The sequence below is a fragment of the Lagopus leucura genome, unplaced genomic scaffold, assembly GCF_019238085.1.
Source record: "Lagopus leucura isolate 7727_CA_CO unplaced genomic scaffold, USGS_WTPT01 142-27_obj-0_obj, whole genome shotgun sequence".
Classification (NCBI taxonomy): domain Eukaryota; kingdom Metazoa; phylum Chordata; class Aves; order Galliformes; family Phasianidae; genus Lagopus; species Lagopus leucura.
In genome coordinates, this window is record NW_024966950.1 from 1 (window position 1) to 23,879 (window position 23,879).

The 23,879-nt window shown below is 44.7% G+C and overlaps 1 protein-coding gene across 1 annotated transcript in view; it reads left to right on the plus strand.

Moving 5' to 3' along the window:
* Positions 1-341: 341 nt before the first annotated feature.
* Positions 342-23,879, plus strand: part of ALG9 (ALG9 alpha-1,2-mannosyltransferase) — a 28,712-nt gene continuing 5,174 nt past the window's right edge. The window contains exons 1-11 of the mRNA XM_042893565.1: positions 342-471; positions 1,216-1,286; positions 1,917-2,005; positions 2,871-3,006; positions 3,104-3,191; positions 3,348-3,453; positions 13,287-13,409; positions 15,181-15,335; positions 16,880-17,009; positions 17,729-17,876; positions 18,192-18,321. Of these exons, the coding sequence (XP_042749499.1) occupies positions 1,957-2,005; positions 2,871-3,006; positions 3,104-3,191; positions 3,348-3,453; positions 13,287-13,409; positions 15,181-15,335; positions 16,880-17,009; positions 17,729-17,876; positions 18,192-18,321 (1,065 nt within the window). The 5' untranslated portion in view covers positions 342-471; positions 1,216-1,286; positions 1,917-1,956. The remainder of the gene's footprint in view (positions 472-1,215; positions 1,287-1,916; positions 2,006-2,870; positions 3,007-3,103; positions 3,192-3,347; positions 3,454-13,286; positions 13,410-15,180; positions 15,336-16,879; positions 17,010-17,728; positions 17,877-18,191; positions 18,322-23,879) is intronic.

Here is a 23,879-nt window from a genome sequence, read left to right on the forward strand (position 1 = left end):
GTAAGCTCCCTCCAAGTACTGGCAGGCTGCAATGAGGTCTCCCCGCAGCCTTCTCTTCTCCAAGCTGAACAAGCCCAGCTCCCTCAGCCTGCCTTCACAGCAGAGGTGCTCCAGCCCTCTGAGCATCCTCATGCCCTCCTCTAGACCCGCTCCAGCAGCTCCGCATCCTTCCTGTCCTGGGGCCCCCAGGCCTGGGCACAGCACTGCAGGTGGTATATTTCCAGCCTGTGATCTGGCCTGCACAAATGTAGGCATTCTGACACCCTTTTGATAAACTATTTTCAAACTGTCTGTGGTGTGAAACACTTTATAAATGCTTGTTAATTTCCATTTTAGACACACTACCTCATTTATGGGAAGGGGTTTCAGACATGGGAGTACTCTCCAGCCTATGCCATCCGCTCCTATGCGTACCTGTGGCTTCATGCCCTACCAGCCTTGTTCCACGCTAGAGTCCTGCAGACTAACAAGGTAAATCAGATACATCAGAATTGCTTTGTGGTGAATAAATGCACCTTTAGTTTGTAGTACACAGCTGCTTTGTTTGTTGTCAGAATTAGGAAACAAATCAGTGCTTTTATAAACGCTAAGTCTACAAATGCTAACGTTTCTGTAAGGGTATGCAGGGGTTTGTGAGGCAATTTGAGAAGAGCAAAGGAAGAGTGAGCAGGCATTAGCAGGGAAGCTCTGCCAGGCTCTGTATTGGTCGAGAAATTGTCCCAACAGGGCAGGTGTTTCCTGCCATTTGTAGTTGCTTGGTAGCCATGGGCTCTCACTGGTCCCTGTGAGCTGTCATCCCTTTGTCTTAGAAGCTCCTGTTGTTTTCTGCTCCTGCTATCAGTGACTGTTTTGATTTTTTTTTTTCCTAGTAAACTATAAAAGCAAAAAATAGTATTTCACAAGATAGAATAAAAATAATTCAGGAGTGTTTTAGAAAACAACAGTAAGAAAAAATTAGAAAAAAACAGATCGGTGGGCTTTGTTTCAGTTTGCTTTCTTTGTTGTGAAGGATGTTAGACTTAGTGGGCAGGCCTTTTGCTACCAAGAGCTTTAGCCATCCTTTGGTGCAGGATCTGGACCTCTAGAAAGAGGTTCATTCACTGCTGCTGGAGCTGCTCCATCCTGTTAGAACCTGTGCTGTCTGGACTCACTTGTTAGCAGTAGGTGTGTAAGCTTCATTGCAAACCTTGTTCTGAATCTGAGTGCATCTCCTAGGTTCTTATCTTCTATTTCCTACGATGCTTCCTGGCATTCCTGAGCTGTGTTTGTGAACTCTACTTTTATAAGTGAGTATTAGAATCTGTCTGTTGAGAATATTTTGGAGCAGTGTGGGTAGCATGCTGTTACTGCCAGAGGAAGTACGCTCTGAAGCTGATGTATAAATGTGCAAGTGGGATTACTTCACAGTGAAACTTCAAAATACATGTTTGCAAGGTAACTTAATGAGATGCTGCTGAACATATCATAGCTTATGAGTTACCTTGTCTAAGCTGAGTTTTTTTTTTTTTGCCTGCTGCCTTTTCATTTGTGACTTCCAAACTATTGTGTTGCACCGTGTTTCTGTTGGCCACGGTTTCGTTTAAAGAATGTGAGCGAGGCCTTTGTGCCCAGAGAGGAGTTGAGATCGGTGCGAATCTTAGAATGATGATGATACAGTTTCTTCATGAAACTTTTTGAGCTTAAATTACTCTGGTAGAAGCCAAGTTTTGCACCTAGTATAGCTTAGGAAGATCTTAAATACAAAGCAGTCTTCAAGGCAGTCTTCAGAGCGCTTTTAGTGTCTGAGTAATGAGAGTTGCTCACCTTAAAGCTCTTGGGATGCTCTGTGGATTGTTTGTGGCTTTGCATGCATTACTACTATTATTTCATGTACTGGGATCATCTTTGTGGTTTCAGATTCTCTTTTGCTTCCTTAGGGCTGTGTGCAAGAAGTTTGGACTACATGTGAGTCGTCTCATGTTGGCTTTCTTAGTACTCAGCACAGGGATGTTTTGTTCATCAGCAGGTGAGTTTACATAGCAGTGAAACCAGCAATGATCTTGTCCATAAAAACCAAAGGCATTTTAAGAGAATTTCTGTTGTTCTATATGCAGTGGTCCAGGGTACTTAAAGAGGGTATTGGCCTGCCTTCCTTGAACATGTTCTAATCCAAGGAGGATTTTGTCTTTTTCATGCAAAGAGGGGCTTTGTCTTTTTGTACTTTGGCACTGTCACCTGCCTTTGTGTTCTGTCCTCTGGCTGGCTGTACTCCGTTGTCAAGCCAGCTACTGTAAGGCTGATAAAGCACCTGCTGTAGTATTGAGTGAGGTGAAGACAGGCTTTGAGGAAAGGCTTGTTCTGTTGTGCGCATGCAGAAACCAAAATGGAAATATAGCTTATGAGTACTAGTATTTCCCCTCTTGTCTTTTATTTTTTTTAATGGTGAATGGTGAAATGACACTGCAGGAACAATGTAGGAAGTCCTCAGTCTCCCTGTGCTTCACTCACTTTTCACCAGTCTGTACCCAGTTGTCAAGTCACATTTCCTGCTGCTGCTTGAGCAGATACTTTCCATTTTCTTTCTCAGTCTAGCAGAATATAGAAGGTAAAGCAGGTGTTGTAGGTGGTGTTCCATGCAGCCTTAGGTGCTGTCAACAGGTAACCAACCACTGCTGAGTGCCACTGAGGAGTATTTCTAGCCTTGGCAGAACTGGAGTCCTCTCTGAAATGTGAATTTGCAACATAGCATCCCACCTCCAGTGGAGCAAAGGAGGTGTTATTGGCCTTATTTTGCATCACGTAGTTTTGTATCATGGGAAAGCTGGGTTAAGCCTTTTCTTTCTTTTCTTTTCTTTTTTTTTTGTTTTGTTTTGTTTTGTTTTGTTTTGCAGCTTTCCTCCCAAGCAGTTTCTGCATGTATACCACGATTATTGCCATGACTGGTTGGTATATGGACAAGACCTCTGTAGCAGTGCTAGGCATAGCTGCTGGAGCACTAGTGGGCTGGCCTTTCAGTGCAGCTCTTGGGTAAGGAGAGGAGAACCCAGGAACTTGGCATTTTGTCTGATGTTTCTTGCCTGTCTGGGAATGATAATCTCCAGTTGATGCTTGGTCTCTGTTTCAGGCTTCCCATTGGCTTTGACTTGTTAGTACTGAAGCAGAGGTGGAAAAGCTTCTTAAACTGGTGTGTGGTGTCATTGATCCTGTTTCTGGTAAGTCCCTGTAACAATGCAGAGACAGAGTGAATTGGGTTCACAATAGGGTTCACAATAGAAGGAACAAGTTCAGTTAACAAAATCACTCACAACTGTTGGGCGATCCAGCTAAAAGCTTCTGGCTCCCTGCAAATAACAGATGCTTTCTTTCAGGTGCCCCTGGTAGTTGTGGACAGCTATTACTATGGGAAGCTGGTAGTTGCACCTCTCAACATTGTTTTGTACAACGTCTTCACCTCCCATGGACCTGATCTCTATGGTGAGTTTAAGATAAGATGTGGGAGGTGATGGTTTCCTTGCTGCTGTCAGGGGACAGTTACACACCAGGTTTTCATGGCTGATCTTTTTCTGATGCACTCAGAGACATCCTGCAAGCTTTGAAGGGTTGCAATTCCAGCTCTTTTGCCACAGGATGTCTCTCTCGAGCTGGAATTTGACAAGGCACTGTCAAATATCTCGAGCTGGTTCTCTGTGCTGTGAGTTAAGCAGCCTTTATTCACTTTGAAGCCCTACCGGCCATCATGAGATGTCTCAACAACACAATATCACAGCAAAGTGGTGTTAATATCAAATTTGTCTGGATGTAACACAAGTGTAGTAGGCACCAGTGGTGTGTGAATGTGTGTATTTGTCAGCTTTAACCCAGTTCTTGGCTACCGTTGTTCTTCACGGTCAGGCTGCAGAACCTTGGGAGGATAAATAGCAGTGCAAAGCCCACAGTTCCTTCAGTTCATATCAGATTCCTGATGTACTTGTGTTCTGTGGGGTTAAAGGCATCTTTGGGACTCTGGAGAAGAAAGAACGGGTAATAACCTGTTGGAATCATGCTGTGTTTCAGCCAATTTGGCTCACAGAGGCAACACCTGATCTCTCCATTTCTTTTGGATGAACAAATTGAGCAGAAAACAGTCATTCTGAAGACTGATAAGTTAGAGTCAGTGACAAGTAATGATAACCATGCTTAGGCTTCTCCTGCCATCTTTTTAGAAGCTCTTTAAGGAAAGAGCTTTCAGGATACTCTCCTATACACTCTAAAGCTTATACTCTATATAATATACTCTTATACACTCTAAAAGCTTATAGATAGTCCCTCCTTCTTATTTTTTTCCTTAAGCAATGTAAAAATTACCTACGTTTACAGGGGAAAAACTGGTGCTTTGCTTAAGCTTATGAAGGAGACAGAGCTAAAAGCAGTATTAATGTTTCATTTTGTCAGGTTTATGTTAGCAAAAAGTGAGAATCGATGCAGAAGGCCGTTTCAGACAGTGCAGACATGGAAATTACTGCTGTGAGAAATAACTAAGCTGGTGACCTCAGTGGAATTCCTGAAGATCTTAGAAATAATTGGTGAATGTCAAGGAGCATCAGCGTTGTCATCAATGATATCTAATCAGTAGGCAACTCATCTGCCTTTCAGGACTTTCCTGGTGTTGGCCCTTGGAATACTGGGTGACCTAGATCAGGTGTGAATCTTGGTGGCAGTGCCATGGAACTTGTTTGGGAGCTGCTGCTGCACCGAGTCATTCACACTACGTGCTTTTAGAGATGGAGAGTGGGGGTGTTGCATTTCTGGTAGGGCTCCAGAGAGACAAGCAGAGACTTTGGGGTGCTCAGGGCAGGTTCTTTGCAGCATCTGTCATACTTTTTGGAGACATTCTAGGGAGGATTTGGCAGTGGTTGGTAGCGAGGCTTTCTCTGGCAGTGCCCTGCAGGCTGTATTCAGTGGTTTGTTTGAGGGGCTGTTTTGGGTGATGCTGAGTTCCTTGTGCTGGGACACAGCATGGCAGCAGCTGCTTTGCTGTGGTCCTTTATCTCTGCAGGAAGGCTCTGAAGTCTGTCGCTGTGAATTTTCTGCAGTGAAAACTTCAGGCCCTGCCTTTGGGTTTTGGAATGGGCCTGTACCTGACATTTTTCACATGGAGCATGAGTTGTTTCCAGCAGCCTCCAGGGACCAGTTTTTTCTGAAGGGTTTTATTCATAGTTTTGGAAATATCCAAGCAATGTTTGTCAGGACGGTATCTCTGATAACAGCAGATTTTATTCACGGTTGCAATGGCAGCGTCTATGGACACAACATGGCAGCCTTTAGACCTTGCTTTCTCCCCCTTGCCTCCCCCCCTCCCCTGTTTCCCCACTGGCTGGGTACTCCAGGTTCACAGTCTTATCAGAAGGTTTACATTTGCTATTTACTTGTTAATTTATTTGTTACCTGGTGTCAGTCAGCAGCCATCCCGTTGTCTCCAAGATGTCTCGGTGCTCTCCTTGTCTTATGTATAACCAAGATGTTGTAATCGCAATATAATCAAAAGAGTAAGGCAAAAGCAAACAAGGATCACAAAAGAGAATAAGTAGAAGAGCTTACCCTTGGGTTGAGCTCACTAGAAGATACCAAAAGAGGAGGATCTCCAGAAGAGGTCCTTCCCCTCTGGTAGCCAGCTCTTAAATAGGTCCAGGAGGGGTGGAGCCTGGCTCCACCCCTTCCGGCAGCACAGGTGAATTGCCTTCACCTGTGCTCCTCTGGCTGACTCAAGGCTCACCTCAGGTGATTAATCAGAGGTTCAGGCCGTGACTCAGCAGTTGCCATACACTCCACCCCTTCACGGCGTGAACCAATGATCAGGTTAACTAAAGGGTAAGCTTTCCCTAATACAGAGATCCGGTATATCGCGACGCTTATACAATTTTATTGCGACGTATGTTGGTACAGTTCAAGACAAGTGATGATTTGTGGATGTCCATACTCTTCTATGGGCCAGTGCTCGATGATGTGCCTGGAGGCATGAGGTCCTGAGGTGCAAGTCCATTCTATGTTCCATCAGTCCCATGCAGACCATCACCAGGTGTTGTACGTGATCTGACAGCAACACTGGAACGCTTGATGGCATTTTGTTCCTTCCGGTGGTCCTGAAGGCTCACAGACTCACGGGGAGTAATACAGATGTTTTACAGGTACCAGGAGGGGAAGGTCTGCTCTCCAGGGCAAGATACAGGCCGTATTTCTGTCTTGGGTCAACACTTCCGCTTGTACTGGGGCACGTCCTGGCCGCCTGTACCACACCTTTTGGCCGGATATCTGCGGCTGCATAACGATATCAGGCACCAAAGGAGGTGTCCTGATCTGCCATAGGGACATGATGGGGGTCCCTTTAGCAATAAAGATCGGAGTGTTGACCACAATATCAGTAGGCCATGTACCTATTACTGGAGGGACTACTGAGCCTCCCACCTCCTATAGTCTCCCCCAAGGTGCAAGTAGGCCACACCACTTGGGTCCTACCTGCACCTTCCAGGGCCATTTTATTTTATGGGTACCTGGCTCTAAGTTTTCAGGGGCAGGGAGCAGAAGATTATTTTCATTACCAATCTGGGGTCTTACCTGATGATCAGTGCCCGTAATTTGGATCCTAAGCGGGGTGGCCCATGTCGTCTGCAACATTCTCAGGGCACTGGGTCTGCCATCTCGAGGTCTTTCATTCAGGTCCCGCAGGGTTTCATACAGTCTTTTTGTCCACCCCTGCAAGGACTGGGAGTCTGTCTTCAGGGCAGCCTTAAGAATACCATTATAACGTTCGATGAGGCCTGCCCCCGTTGGATTATATGGCAGGTGGAATCGCCATTCGATGTTATTTTCTTCTGCCCAGCGCTGTATCATTGCACCAGTAAAATGAGTCCCTTGGTCGCTCTCGATGACTTCAGGTGTCCCGTAGGCAGACATCAGTTTAGTGAGTGCCTTGATGGTATATGCCTGGTTTGCTTTCGGTACTGGATAGGCCTGCAGTAGCCCACTTGCAGTGTCGACACAGGTCAGGGCATATCTTGCCCCTTCGGAACGAGGAAGGGGCCCGATGTAATCGACCTGCCATCGCTGGAGAGGATTGTGTCCCCTAGCAAGATGGGCTGTTGTTTCGGGCAACGATCTTGGTCTCATCTTGGAGCAAGCGTCGCAATCCTGGCATGCCTGGATGATATCAGATAGTTGTATGGGCAGTCCCCATGCTTTAGCAGCTGCCCACATTGTCTTTTGTCCAGCATGCCGTAGCTTCTGATGTAACCAGTGGGCGATGTTCTCAGATGGTGAATTCTCAATCCATCGAACTCGGGCCAGTGTGTCGGCTTCATCGTTTCCCGGTGACTGTAGGGGCTGATGACCAGAAACATGGTAGACACGTACAGTCCTGTGTTTGACCGTATTCCATATATCTAACCACATGTCTTTGCCCCAGATCGGTCGGGCGTGGATAGTCCATTCCTGGGTGGCCCACTGTGCAATCCAAAGAGTGAGCCCCCGGTACACAGCCCAACTATCTGTGCAGATGTTCAGGATACCATCACCGGGTTCCTTGGTTATAACCATCCACACGGCTCGCAGTTCTGCCCATTGGCTGCTCTGACCATCCCCCTCATCGAACCAGATTGTCTCGGTGGAAGGATGGTATGCTATTGCTCTCCACTTGCTCGGGTTGCCCTTGCTGGACCCATCTGTGTACCAGGCATCTTCAGGGATAGGATATTTTCCCTCGTGAACGGGACTCTTCTCTGGTGGAGCGACCAGTATTTCTTTTGGTGCATCACTGTGATACGTAACTGGGCCTAGGATCTTCTGGAGTTCTTCTTTCAAGGGGGATGAAGACAGACTGCTCCTTTGGCTGAGATAGGCGACCCATTGTGCCACTGTTTGTGCTTGGGCCACCCCTGTCTTAGGAAGGTGGGTCAGATCTTTCACCCACCCCTGAATTGGCAGAGTGGTCTTGACTATAACTGCAGCTGTTTGAGTTATTGGCTCTACTGCCTGTAATGCCGAATAGGCAGCCAATAACTGTTTTTCAATCATACTGTATCTTTCTTCTGCTCCGTGCCAAACCTGAGACCAGAAACCAATGGGGGTCCGAACAGAACTCTGGCGTTGCCACAGGCCCCAACCGAAGCCGTCTTGAGTAACATGAACGTCCAACTCGGCTGGGAGGGTAGGATCGAATATACCCAATGCCTGAGCTTGTTTAACTGCCAGTTTTGCTTGTTGGAAAGCATCCTGTTCAGTTTTCCCCCAGTCCCATAGCTGCCCCTTTTTTGTGAGTCTGTATAGTGGCCTTAGCAGCTGCGCTAGGTGAGGTATAAAGGAACGCCAATAACCCAATATACCTAGAAACTCTTGCAGCTGCTTTGATGTTGTAGGGACTGGGAATGCCTGAACCTTATCTATAACAGCACTGGGTAGCACTTTGGTCTTTCCTGACCAAACCACCCCCAGGAATTTTACGGACAGGCCTGGACCTTGCACCTTTTGGGGATTTATAGCCCATCCCCTTTGTTGTAAATAGGCAGTTAATGAATCTGCTGCCTGTCCTACTGCCTCCAGTGAGTCGGATGTCAACAGGAGATCATCAATATAATGATATAGGTTAACATCATCAGGTTTTCTCCAGTCAGCCAGGTCATGCGCCACTAGATTGTGACAATATGTTGGTGAATGCACGTACCCCTGTGGCAGGACCTGAAAGGTCCACTGCCTGCCTCCCCACGTAAACGCAAACTGATCTTGCGATTCCTCAGCAATTGGGATACTGAAGAATGCATTTGCTAGATCTAGGACACAATGATAGGTTTTTATCTCCCTACTCAATGTGTCCATTAGGGAGGCAATATTGGGTACGGCCGCATGAATAGGCGGCGTGACCTTATTTAATTCTCTGTAATCTACTGTCATCCTCCATGTGCCATCCGACTTTCGCACTGGCCATACGGGGGAGTTATATGGGCTGTGTGCAGGTCTTATAATGCCCACTTTTTCTAATTCCTGCACCGTTCTCGATATTTCATCTTGCCCACCCGGGAGTCTATACTGTCTAACATTAGTAATCCGGTGCGGTTTCGGCAGGCAAACAGGCTCATGTTTCGCATGGCCTCTTAATATTGCCTGCACCGCCTGGATACTGATACATCTTTGTCGAAGTCTGAACTCTCCCACAGTTCTTTGGAGAGCCAGGCCCCATAGAATGTCTATGCCCAGGATGTATTCTTGGACTGGGGCAATAGACACCTTGTACTCCCGGGGTGGGAGACGCCCAACCCCCAATTTTAACCATGTTTGGGTGACAGGAATAGTCTGTCCCCCAAAACCACCAATCATCACTCTGTCGCCATGAAATTTTCCCGGATCTCCATAGATAATTGATGTTTCTGCTCCAGTATCTACTAGTGCCATAACTCTCTGAATATTTTTTCGGGACCAATAAATCGTTAATTCTACATAGGGCCTCCGGTCCCGTCTGGAGGCCCTACGGGGACTAACACCCCTCGTCACTGCATGAATTGTGCTAGGGCCAGTTCTTTTGCTTCTGACAGCTCAGGCATTGTGGCCCGAGACACCTGAGGTGGCTTCTTTTTCCTGTTTGGAATAATAAAATCTTCTAGGTTCCATGTTGTTGTTGGAACCCTCTCTATAGCTGTTACCCTTGATTTCTTAGGGTAGCTCTGGAATTTTTGATTGTCCTTTAGTTGTCTCCAGAGCTGGAGAAGGACGTGGTTGGGCTGGCGGTCGATCTTAGCAAATTAGACCCCAGCCCGAATTAAATCATTAAACATTTGTTTTCAGGATACCCTTATGGGTCCCGATGGAGGAGCTCGAGTAGCCAGCATTTTGGTTTTATTTACCGGCAGGACCTCTGCTTCCTCCAAAAACCGAATATTGCACCTAGTCCGCAGGCGTTCTGTTTCTCCCAAATCGGCAACTAACTGGGCAGCCTGCTGGACTACGGCTTCTGATGCTACAAGGGGATTTAATATCGAAACTAGGGTGCCGTACAGATGGGAGGGAGCTTGCTGTAGAATTAAATCTCTCATCCCTGCTGAAAATTTAACCATATCAGGGCCATCAAATGTATCTTCATAGATGGCCTCTCTTACACCCAGTTCACGGATATAGTTTTGAAGGTCCTCCATGGAGGACCACATACCTGTATGTAACGGTATCTCTGATTTATTCGGCCATACCATACGGCAGGCCGCCATTAACCATTCTAGTATGGAATGGTTTTCATCACGATATTGATTGCCTACATATAACCTCTGCCTGAGAGCAGGATGGACAGTCATGGTGGCCAACTTAGATATTTCTGGGCCATTCACCAAGACACTTTCTGCCCCAGAATCCCACAATCTCAATAACCAAGCCGGCACACTTTCTCTAGGCTTCTGCCGAAATCGTTGTACTAAGTCCATTAATTCTGTTGCTGTGTATGGCCGAGCTGTCACATGTAAATGAGTCTGGGCAGGGGGCCATTGATCAGGCGGCACCCCTGCCGGTCTGTCCTGTACTTTTTTTGTTTTTTGGGTTACAACAGGACGGACTTCCAATGGATCAGTTTGAATTGGACATTCAAGGTCTGATTTGGATTTCTTGTAGTCCTGATCAACGAAGTCTGTTGATTCAGGAGCCTGGTCATCATTTATTGAAATATTACGAATTTGGCTTACAGGAAGATGTAGAATTGGCTTCTTCCCCGTTAAAACGCCAAGTTCGTGCTCCAGCTTTTCAATGCGGTCTTTCAAAAGCTGATTTTCAGTTTCTAAAGTATTATTTCTTAAGTCCGCATGATTTAAAGCGGTTAATAGTGGCCATGCCACCATGGAGGCAGCCAATTGTCTTTCTTTGGTAATGAGGACATCCTTGCCAAGTCCTTGAAAATAGTCCGCCATGCGATATGGGGAGAGATTGCCCATAACGCGTAAGGGACCCCATTTTTCAATGATGGCAGCTAACTCATAATAGGGCGATCCCTCAAATCCTGGGATCTGCCCTGGAATCATTTTCTCTAGAGGAGTATTGTTCTCCCCCTTGACCCATTTATAGAAATCCCACAGGAAAGACATGATGTTAATTTCAGTATATTCAGCCTGCCTGGCTCGCCAAGTGTATAACCAAGATGTTGTAATCGCAATATAATCAAAAGAGTAAGGCAAAAGCAAACAAGGATCACAAAAGAGAATAAGTATAAGAGCTTACCCTTGGGTTGAGCTCACTAGAAGATACCAAAAGAGGAGGATCTCCAGAAGAGATCCTTCCCCTCTGGTAGCCAGCTCTTAAATAGGTCCAGGAGGGTGGAACCTGGCTCCACCCCTTCCGGCAGCACAGCTGAATTGCCTTCACCTGTGCTCCTCTGGCTGACTCAAGGCTCACCTCAGGTGATTAATCAGAGGTTCAGGCCGTGACTCAGCAGTTCCCATACATCGTATCAATGCGGTGATTTTCTTTTAAGTCTTTGTTGAACAAAGAGCGCTGGGGATGATGCCAGGCCTTCCGATGCCTCTTCAGGCGCTTCCTCGGGCAGGCCCTCACTGTTCTCTAGTTTGCTCTCGTGCAGGATATTCTTTCAGTGTGTATGACAAAATATACAGATATACACCTATATACAGAGTGTGCGTTCCTGGGAAGGTTCATCTAGAGGATCAGTGATGTAAACTGTCAGAGATCTTCCCCAAGTTAAGTAGAAGGACTCCCAAAAAGAACTACGATACGGAGATCATGAAATAAAAATAATATTATCCAATTCTAATGCAGAAACAACATTTGATTCGCACAGTAGTGACATTTGCATGACATCTTCTGGCTAGAAAATGATTTTGCTTGAAACTGCTCTTCAGTGCAGTGTGGTCAGGACAACGTGGGTTTGGAACTTCAGAGCGCTTCATTGTAAGGGAAGATGGAAGGCTGTCCAGTGCCTTGTGGTTTTGCAACTGGGATTTCCCAGCTTTGATGTGATGGGAATAATTAACCTATATCATCTTCAGTGTAAGCACTGTAGTATTTTTTTGGTTTGCATAAAGGCTTGAGTCTAAGAGAAAAGGCTGTGTGATTTTTGTTTTTTTTCTTCAGCAGCATCCTACTTCTGGACTAATATCTCTTATTCAAACTCTCATGTACTGTTGTGAGACTGAAAAGAATTACGAGGCACATGGAGGGAGAGAGAAGATGAGCTAATAATTCACTTCCTTAAGGATCTCTGCTTCCCTAAACCTGAACTTGTAACTGCTGTTTGCTTTTAGTGCTAACAGCTGCATGTTTTGTATATTTCAGTTGCTTGGAATTCTGACGTTAATAGAGCATCTTCTAATCATGTTAACTGTAGGAGCTGCAGAGGATTGTGGTTTTTCTTGCTGCTCCTCAGTTGTCTGATTAATTGCAACACAGACCCTTCTCTAAGTGGCTGTAGGTGCAGGAAATTGCTGTGGCATTTGACTCTTGTCACAACAATGCAGTGATTTAAGCACCATCCTGTCAGTCACTGACTGGTTGAGCTAATCACACTGCAAAAGTGCAAGGACCCAGCACTCCTTACTGTTCAGGATTTTAAGCATCGTGAATTAAGCATCCAATTAAATGATTGTTAGCTGGGAATTTCTGCCAGTCCTTGCAACTAATAGTGTGTAGTATTAGGAGGCGGAGTTTTTTGCTCCTGTTAAAAAGTACATTTAAAACCAGTTGAACCGGGGAAGCCTAAAAAAGTTCTGCTGCTGAGGAGGTAACGAAGCTGGCATCTGGATGAGCTTCAGTTGTTGGGGTGAAGTGTGAATGTGAACTCTTGTTCCTCTTAGTCCATTTTCTGTTCCTGCTGACATGGTGTATAAATACATCATCACTCCAGGCTGATAATCATCTCCTATTAGCATTGTGTGGTTTTCTGTTGTATCTTTTATTTCTCTACAATTAGAATGAATTTGGAGTAGAAATTCCTGATTTCACAAGTTTCAGCCTCTTGTTTTGGAGGCTTAGGGCAGGGGTGAGTTCCGTGTTGCAGAACCTGTTTGTTGCTGGGCAAGTCTGACTGTTAAAGTGGCTTGTGAAACATGAGCAGCACGTGTGATGTTGACTATGATCCAGTGGGAAAAAAGTGAAGTCACTTATGACAAAGAAAACAATTATCTTTTGTGCACACCTTTTCCATTCTTTGGTTTCAATATACCTGCAGTGCAGAGAACTGCTGTCTGCTGCTGGGTATCTTCCTTGTGTCAGGCAGAGAAGGAATGAAGTTGCTATGACACCCAGTTCTCATGCATTCTTGTGCTTAAATACTCTTTCCCTTTCTCTTCTTTCAGGTACAGAACCATGGTCCTTCTATTTCATCAATGGCTTTCTGAATTTCAATGTGGCATTTATTTTGGCACTGCTTGTGCTACCACTGACTTGTCTCATGGAGAGTCTGCTTCAGAAATTTCATGGTGAGTGCGGGACGGATATGAGAGACAAGAAGGAGGATTTGCCAAAGAGCAGCTTTTTTTATTGGAAGTGAAACTAGGATCAGGGAAAGTTTATGGAATGAGAGCAAAGTTCCTAGAGCTCATTACTTGGTTCAGTATTGGCCCCACAATGGAATTACTGTGTAGAAAGAAGAGGCAGTGAGATGCCGTCTACAAAAGGGCAGGAATGTGCTTTTCCTGTTTAAGGATGATTCCTGTGTTTTCTGTCTTCACCTCAAGAATAATATTGTGTTGTCAATGCTAAACTATTCATACCCAAAATAAGCTTAACAAGTTCTACAGTACACGGTCTTCAGCCAGGCATACAAATGCATTAGCAATAGCCCTGTCAGAACTTTTAAGGTGGGAAGAAACTACATTGCCATTTCTGTCTTTGCAGCTGGAAATGGCAGCCTTTCCTGCACACTTCTCTGAAACTATCTTTTGTTATCAGTGCCATAATGATTACTGCAACATCTGGGGAGAGCAGAGTTGTTTACAGCTTTTCCCTTATTGGTGCTGAGCCTGCCAGAAGGCATTCTCTGGAGTCTCCTGCTGCCCATGAATGGGCACTCTACTTGCAGAACTGAGCCCTAGCAGACAGTCTTGCTATGGTCTGCACTGGGAAGCATTCCCACAGGCATGGATATACTGAAAGTAGAGAAAGGAGGGACTAGAATATCCCCTACTTCCTACTGGGCTTTCTCTTAAGTAAAATAACATCAGTTGGAATACATGGTGTCTGGAAAATGACTATATAAGGAAAGATGCGTTGAAAGCATGAATTTTCCGTTGCCATTTTCCAGACGAGGGCTCATTAAATGTCAACTGATGCTTCCAGTTTCATCAGCCCAGCTGGGGCTCTGCCCTGTGATTTTTTACTAAATACAAGAAACAGTACTACCATGATCTTTGCTGATAATGTGTGTTAGTGGCCATTTGCAAATATATGTTCTTTGGATGTGACTGACAGACTGTCAGAAACCAGTAGGACTTCTACAGGAGATCGTGTGAATGCAAGATTTCCTGCTGCTCGTTTGGTGTTCTTTTAACAGTAGGAACCACTCTGCTGAGTGCTCCGTTCTCATTGTCTGTGAAACACTGTTAGCTTAATTGTTTCTGCTGCTGGCAGTAGCAAAGGGGCAGAAAAGGGATTGAAAAATGTTAGGTGCTCTGGGACCCGTCCTCATTGTGACTAAAATTCAGGGTAACTTTTGTTTCTTTTGAATCAGTTATTTCCTGCATTGACCAGAAGATACCTGAGAGGCCTCTTGTGCTGTTATTTTTATAATGAAACCAGGAGGGTTGTGGAAACACCAGAGCCCAAAATGCCATTTAAAAGCAAAGAATAGATCCAGAGGAGATTCATTCTGATCTCTGCATGCGAAGCATAATGCACAGCAGGACAGGCAGTTTCTGCTTTCCTGCCTGCCTGGGAATGTCAGCTCTTGCTGGATTTTGTCCCTTATGTGGATACAATGACCCGTCCACTCATCTCTGCATTTGTCTTCAAGAGTCTGTGTGTTATGGGAAGCTATGACAGTTATCTGAGTAGAATTGTGTGCTGACTGGATGTATTACCTGAATTTTAGCTGCTCAGAATGCAGTGCATTTGCCTGAAGGCTGCGAGTTGGTTCAGAAGAGTGGGCTTTTGAATATAAATGTCATAATGCACCCGATGGGTGTGCGTGCAAGAGGAAGAGTGGTGTAAACATGCAGTGTTACTACTCTGCTGAGTTCTTGTTTCTTTCAGTTCAGAATCTGGGCCGTCCCTACTGGCTGACACTAGCTCCGATGTACATTTGGATCATAATTTTCTTCAGCCAGCCCCACAAAGAAGAGAGGTTTCTCTTTCCCATCTATCCTCTCATATGCCTCTGCAGTGCTGTAGCTCTGTCTGCTCTTCAGGTAAGTTTCTGGAATGTGGGTTTTATTGTTCTGTTATGAGCTCATAGCTTTAGGGAGCTAAGTGCTCCCTTTCTTAACACTCTTTCCAAAAGCTTGGGAATATGTGTAGTGTATGTGTGGTTGTGACACAGTCTGTAATGATTACATAGTTCAGGACTGTCCCGTGCATAACTTTTGGTCACTTTTAATCTGCTAACTAATTTTCATTTTTGGACCATGTTTCATAGATAGGTCTTGAGACTCTGGAAGCAAAATGAATTAATACTGAACTGTGTAATGTTGATTTTACAACATAAACCATAGTCGCCCTGTATAGTTTGACTGAGAGTATGTCAAAATCTGTTAGCCCTCTGTAAATTGTGATTACAACAGCAAAAATACTTGGGATTTCCCTCTCTGGATAACATGCTGAAGGATCTAATCTAATAACCTTAGCCTCCAATGCAGACTTCATAATAGTCTGTATGGTCTATGAACATCCCCATCTGGGGTTATGTCAAGTGACAAACAGTTGAAAATATTTCCTCAACTGATTATTTCATGATGACTTTGAGTCCTTCCTTTTTCCAGGGGGAATTGCTGGTGAGGAGCTCTTGTGATGTTGTGGTGTTGACATCACATCCAAGAGATGTCACAGTGATTAGGAACTTGCTTGAGTAGTCTCACTGATTTGAAAAAGTGACCTTGCTCAGGCGTAAGAAAATTGTTTTGGGCATTTGAAGAATAAAAACCTATATTGAGTAAAAAGCAGCTGTGATGTATCATAGAGTAAAGCATTCTATCAGCCTTCCCAAAGCTCCAAATTATTTATCTCTCCTCTGAAAGGATTGCAGTTATTCATCCCTGTTAGAGCCCGTTGCAGCTGTTCTGCCTAGCTCTGTTTCTGCTCTTGCACTCAGCTTCCTTCACCAGCACAGCTGGTTGCTCTTCTGGTTCTTGATCTCTCCTTACATACTGCTGCTTTGCACTGCTAGGCTGGAACTTCCCAGATGCATTTCGGTCCTTGCATTTGTTGCAGGATCAAGCTCTGTAATGTCAGCAGTTTTGTTTCTGAGAATTACCTTGTGTTTGTTGGAATGTTCACCAGATGACAGCAGTTTGGGATGTTTGCCAAATACAGTCTTAGAAATCCCTAGTGTGTATTTCTAAATGAATACTTTAATGTACTGTTTGACATCCTTTTGTCATCAGGGTTGGTCAGTGCAGGCAAGTCTTGCAGGATGTCTCTGGAAGGGTCTGTGCTGATGGTTCACTTGGGAACAACCAAGCTAGAGCTCCAGTGGAGGGTGCTTTACAGCTTGACTAGAGGCCTTCCTAGGGGGAGCAGCTGAAAAATTTATAAATACCCTAGATTCATAGTTAAGAAACTTGACTGAACTGTGTAAGTTTCTGTGTATTTTTTACGTGTTAGAATGAAAAATGCTGACACGGACCAAAGACCTGGTGGGAGATGTGGGCAGTGCTTAGAGGTCCATTTGAAAAACCGTTTTGATAAAATTGCTCAAACTCTGAAATGTTTATCTGCTCTTTTTTCCTCTCCTCAGAAGTGTTACCACTTCATATTCCAGCGCTATCGCCTGGAGCACTACACGGTCTCCTCCAACTGGTTGGCACTGAGCACTGTCTTTCTCTTTGGCCTTTTGTCACTGTCACGCTCTGTTGCCTTATTCAGAGGTTAGTATTTTACCACTGTTCTGGGCTTTCCTGGGTATTGGTGTTGGCAAGTCACACGGCCAGCTAAAGTTATGCTGGTCTAACTAGGTGAGCATGGTAGGGATAAGGAAATATGAAAGCTTGCATCTTACTCCAGGGAGAGGAATGGTGTCCTCATTCGTGTGTGTACATGCATGTGTGCGGTGTGCATTATGTGTGTGTCACTAGAATTGTATCAGTTAACAATTTTCTGACCTTCGCCTTCAGCTGGTACAACTGTAATGATGTACAGTGTGCACCCAGACTGGCATGCAGGTGGGGACTTGAAACTTGCAGATGTACAATCTGACTTGAAATAACATTTTCCCATGAAAAACTTGTCATTGTTCATTTGTCCTTAATGGAGATGCATTAAAGTCCGTATGCAAGTCCTTTCCTGAATCACAGCTGTGTAGTGTGATTCCACCTCACTGAAGTTAGGCAGCATCAGTACTTTTTGCTTGATACTAGCCACTGACAGTCAGAACAGGAGAATGTGAGGAAACTTTTGTAGTACAAGCACCCCTTATAGGATAGGGAGCATTGGATTCCAGTTACTTCTTAGTACAGACAAATTATTATATTCAGTAAGTAACCAGTTTGAAAATATAACTGAACGTTTACTTGTAGTGTGTTAAAAAAAAGTCATGCAGATATTGTCTATTTCTTTAGCTTTATTTACAAAGTGCTGCCTCCCATAGGCTACCATGGGCCTCTGGACCTGTACCCAGAATTTCACAGGATTGCTACGGACCCAAGTATTCACACTGTGCCAGAGGGGAGGCCAGTTAATGTCTGCGTGGGGAAGGAATGGCACAGATTCCCAAGTAGCTTTCTTCTGCCAGACAAGTGAGTTGTGTAACGTGAAAGTTATGATTTGGTGTTGGTCCGTAAGGGTTGTTTCACACAAGAAGTATTTTGGGAGTAACCTTCAAAATCTTGTATCTCTGACAACAGCATGTCCGAAACAGAAGATTTAGAAGTTTGGTGTCAGCAGACTGTTGGTCACAACTTAGTGACAGTTTTGTAGTGTGATTGCTCATCTAGAAGAGCTGTCTGTCCTTGACAATGAAATTCCCTTTGTTGTGCTTCTGTTTGATTCTGTACAAAATGTGACTGCCTTCTGCAGTTTCTTGCTGGGATTTCTGACACTGTTCTCTGCAGTTGGCAGCTCCAGTTCATCCTGTCAGAATTCAGGGGCCAGTTACCCAAACCATTTGCCAAGGGACCAATGGCCACGCGGATCATTCCCACAGACATGAACGACCAAAACAAGGAAGAGCCATCTCGATATGTGAGGTTTACATTCTTGTTTTACGTTCCTCACCTTGCTGTGCCATTCATATTAATGCAGTGCCTAGAATGTGGTTGGGTTTCCCATTTTGTATTCTATGGACAGTACAGTTACAAACCAAAAATGGGCTCTCTGCAGCACTTGGATATTTCCTGATTGATGTGAGTCTGGCTTCTGTTTGCACTTCATCTTCTTATTTTCCATTTGAAGAGGATGGGAAAAAGAAAAAAGGAAAAGGTGATTCCTAGTTATTGCAATTTTGAGTTCACTACAATGTTACTGTGATCACAGGAAAGTGAAGTGACTTAGTTTGAAATTCCCAACAGAAGATACTTGTCACTGAACAGAGATTGGAATTTTCTTTTGTACGTTCTTTTAAAATATGAATATATTTGACATATTTGCAACAGAGGAAGAGGTTCTTAATTTGGGAATCAGTGAAACAACTGTGTCAGTGATTTCTATGGGAAGCTGTTAATGTACATTGTTATTACTGACTTGTTTTTGTATTACCCAAACAAAAATAGTTCATGCTTATTTTTAAATATTTTTAAATTTTTAAAATATTTTTAAATTTTTGTTTGCTAATTTCTTTAAAATTATGTAGCAGATTAAATCTTAGAAGTGCACTGAATATTCTTTGTGGTACAGATATTTAGTCATCTTTTCTTTCTCAAGAGTGAATGAGGGGGACTGCCTCTATATACCTGCTCTTTTCTTCATTCCCCTCTCAGTACCTCAGAGGATGGATTTGATATTTGGAGAGGGAGGTGATTGCCCCCCTCTACTCAGCTCTTGTGAGACCCCATCTGCAGTGCTGCATCCAGGCCTGGGGCCCCCAGCACAAGAAAGATGTGGAACTCTTTCAACGGGTCCCCACTGAGATGATCAGAGGGCTGGAGCAGCTCTTCTGTGAAGAAAGGTTGAGGGAACTGGGATTATTTAGGTTGGAGAAGAGAAGGCTCTGGGGAGAACCTCATTGTGGCCTTCCAATATTTGAAGGGAGCGTATAAATAGGAGGGGGAACAGCTATTTGTGACGGTGGATGATGATGGGACAAGGGGGAATGGTGTTAAACTGAGACAGAGGAGGTTTAGGTTGGATATTAGGAGGAAGTTTTTTCACCCAGAGGGTGGTGAGGCACTGGCACAGGTTGCCCAAGGAGGCTGTGGATGCTCCATCCCTGCAGGCATTCAAGGCCAGGCTGGATGTGGCCCTGGGCAGCCTGGGCTGCTGTTTGGCGACCTGCACACAGCAGGGGTTGGAACTGGATGAGCATTGTGCTCCTTTGCAACCCAGGCCATTCTGTGATTCTGTGATACTCTGTCAGTACATTAGGAGCACTCCTGTAATGGACCAGGTCTCTCCTTTATATGAGCAGTGTATCCTTGTTGAGGACAGTGGACGTGCACTGCTTTATGGGGCTCATTACTCTGGCCAGTTAAACATTTCATGAGCACTTGTGATCCCCTCAGAGGAGTGGATGGAAGGCAGCACTGTAACACAGGATTTCTACACACCTTTGCTGATGATACGAAGTTGGGAGGATTGGCTGACACGCCTGAAGGCTGTGTTGCCATTCAGCAAGACCTGGATAGGCTGGAGAGCTGGGCAGAAAAAAACCGGATGAGGTTTAACAAAAGCAAGTGTAGAGTCTTGCATCTGGGGAGGAATAATTCCATGCACCAGTACAGGTTGGGGGATGAGCTGCTGGAGGGGAGCTCTGCGGAAAGGGACCTGGGTGTCCTGGTGGACGACAGGTTGGCCATGAGCCAGCAGTGTGCCCTTGTGGCCAAAAAGGCCAATGGCTTACTGGGGTGCATTAAAAAGAGCGTGGCCAGCAGGTCAAAGGAGGTGATCCTCCCCCTCTACTCTGCCCTGGTAAGACCTCATCTGGAGTACTGCGTCCAGTTCTGGGCTCCCCAGTACAAAAAAGACAGGGATCTCTTGGAAAGAGTCCAGCGGAGGGCCACGAAGATGGTGAAGGGCCTGGAGCATCTCTGCTATGAGGAAAGGCTGAGTGAACTGGGTCTGTTCAGCCTTGAGAAAAGGAGACTGAGAGGGGACCTGATCCAGGTCTATAAATATCTAAGGGGGCAGAATGGCGAGGCTGGACTCTTTTCAGTGGTGAGTGGAGACAGGACAAGGGGAAACGGCTGGAAACTGCAGCATAGGAAGTTCCGCACAAACATGCGCAAGAACTTCTTTACAGTGAGGGTGACGGAGCACTGGAACAGGCTGCCCAGGGAGGTGGTGGAGTCTCCTTCTCTGGAGATGTTCAAGACCTGCCTGGATGCCAACCTGTGCGACCTACTGTAGGGAACCTGCTTTGGCAGGGGGGTTGGACACGATGAGCTCTGGAGGTCCCTTCCAACCCCTACAATTCTGTGATTCTGTGATTCTGTGAAATCTTGCTGAGTGAAAGCTCTCTTATTTTGGGATTCGTTAGATAGGTACTGGAAATGGAAGGAGGCAAATCCCCACCTGAGAAAAGTTCTCTGCTATGCTGCATTTAATTTAGGAAATCTTCAACTGTGACATTTATAGTGCAGACAGCTGGCTGGCACATACCCTGTTACTGATGGAATGAGAGACTTTTGTTTTGTGGTTGTTTCATAATATCATCCTTTACTATTTCTCAAGCAAGCAAAAGGGCCTGGAATATGTTTAGAAATTAGCTATTTCATGTGAATTTTAAACAGGTTTTTATAACTTTTGCGTCCGAGCTGTTAATACCAGGAGAAACAGGATCTTTCCTCAAGAACTGTAGGCATACCCAGATTTAAAAAAAAAAAAAAAAAAAAGTCATTAGGAACTGCAAAGGACCATCCTAGCAAATATATTTAAATAGCATGTGTGTGTTGGCCCTTTAAAAGGGAGGAAAACGAAAAACACAACAGTTCAGAAGAACGGTCTGAGTAATGGGCAGCTTGAAACCAATTAATGTCTGCAGAAGTGAGACTGATTTCAGTGTTTCACCTGTGAGCATCTATTACTGTTCTGCTTGAGAATTGAAGAGTAGAATGAATCTTCAGTCTTCTCCCCTGTTGTTTGGAATGTGAGCAAACCAAGCTCTCCATCACTTAGTTCCATCAAATAAAAAGACTGGGAGGAGAAAAAGGAAAGTAGAACTGAAGGGAGTAGGGTGTAATTAGAAGTTCATTTCTCATTCAGTTCACTGAGGCTGATTTTCTGCAGAGAAACACTTCAAGATCTGTGCACCACTAAAATCTTGTGTACATCCTCAAATAGATGCGTAGCTGTGCTGGCCCTCTGACCAGGATGAATGTTGTTATTGCTTCAGTGTGACTTGTAAGCAAACACTGTGTTGTACATGAAATGGTAGAAGTGGGAGTCTCTCTATGTGGCAGGTGATTCCTAAGCACTGGAGGTGCAGCATTTGGAGTAAAAGTCAGATCAGCCTTAGTGCTCAAAGCAGTTACTTTTGTTTCTCCAAGAAATTCTATGTAACTTTGAGGAAATATAAACATATGTATATATGTTATGTATGTATATATTGGTTAGTGGTTTGGGTGTCCTCTCCCAGGGCCTGGAACGTTCTTTTGATGCAGTGCAAGAAATGGATTCAACGTTCTCATTAGCTGAGCTTCCCGTGGTGTCGTTCATTTACCGTTCAGTTGTGATGCCACAGAGCCATCTGGTGGCAAAAAAATCTACTTACATTTTGGGCAGTCAGAAAATCAGTCTTTCTTTTCTCCCTTGCATTTCACAGGGGTGAAACATCAATGCAGCTAAGGAGGCTGTTAGAGTGCAGTTGTTTATTGACCAGGAATTACAAACTATCTTCTGTTTCACTTAACCTGAGTAAAGATTCTGCTTAGGTTTTTTTCTGTATCTAAATGTATCTATTCTAGTACTCTGATGTTTCCCAGATCAAAATATCCTGATCAGTGGAGGATGCAACCTATAGTTACCACGTTGTTCTGTATTCCACTGGTGCCTTTTTTTCAGAAATTTCAAAGCACCACTACAATTTAATGTACAATGCTCAGTGACCAGAATGGGAGCTGTTAGACCCTTTGGTATGTGGGAGCACTGACATGTTGCAAGGAGGAGGGTAGCAGGCCAGGAAAACCAGAAGAAGCATCCAAGAGTTCTGGGCATTCTTAGCTGACAGAAAGAAACACTAAAGATGGGACATCCAGGATGGGCAGATGTGGGGGGGCATGACTGCCTCTGAGATCACTACTGTGAGCTTTTGCCAGAAAGATCAGTCTGTGTGCCAAATGTGAGAATGAGTGAACCTAGTGCCAGCACAATATGCAGGTACAGAGGCAATAAGTGCTAGGAGCTGCTTTGCTCCAGTGGCTGAGTCATGATGCCACCAGAAGCTCAGCCTTGCTGCTGTACCTGTGAGAGGTTCCATTCACTGGTGCATTGCAATAGCGCAGCCACCCTGATGCAATGTAAACATGGCCTCAGGCTCTAGAGTTCTCAATTCATTTTTGAAAATGACTTATGGTGTCACTTAGAGACAATTAGATGTTCAAGAGGAGGATATGAGCCTTTACTTGTATGTGCCTGTCTTATTCTCTTGATCTTTTGTGCTTATTGCAGTGGTTTCTGTACAATGCAACCTTGTGTTGAGCTGCCTTGTCCAGAACTTATCCTACATCTCATGCTTATTGTCAAAAGGAAGTTTGTCCTGATAGGAGCTCAAATCTTCTCTATATCTGATAGTTGATATTTGTCTCAGCAGCTTGCATGTATGTCTGCAGGGGAACATGGAAGGAGTGAGGAAAACAGGCAGGAGGAGGGAGCTGTTGCCTAAAAAGGACAGTGCTGTGTATGAATTAACAATATTCCCTGCTCATACCCAAGAGCAATTCCCCACTGGAAGGAAACAGATTGAACACTGAGGACACTGCCCACAGCTCATTTTATTGGGGAGATCACACACACAAATCATTTATGACATTGCTACCTTGAATACATTTTCATAATTTAACCAAGTGTTCCCAAACGTTTTGGTCAGGGCAAAGCAGTTAATTGAGTCATAGGCAGCTGACAAAAGCATGACTGCACTGACAGCAAGTGCATGTGGTCTGAGAGGTGCAATGTGGTGTCCATCTACTGCAGAGAGATGTCCATCTACAGAGAGATGGTGAGGGTCACCAGTGCTACAGACCAGGTTATTCCTGCACAAGCCCAGCATGATTTGCACTAGATAACATGCTTGCTGTTCTGCAACTGCTTGCTTTCCATGGCTTGGTCAGTACCTTGGGACTTGCAGAGTTAACTAGTTATGGAGTTTGTGTAATCATTTATTGGGTTTGTTTTCCTTGTTCGTGGTGTAAAACAAGTAGGAAAGAGTAAAAACTGAGACAAAAAAATAAATATTCAGTTTAGACACCAGGAAACCTTTCCAGCAATGAAGATAATGTCTTTTGTCTGGGGAGTTCATTGAGTCAGCATTATGAGAAGTCTTTAAGAGTTTGTTAGACAGCCTCAAGTCAAACACCAGCAGAATTATTTCTACTGCCTCAAATTCTCCCTTTGTGACTTGGAGGTTCCTCAGCAATGTATCTAGCAGTGCT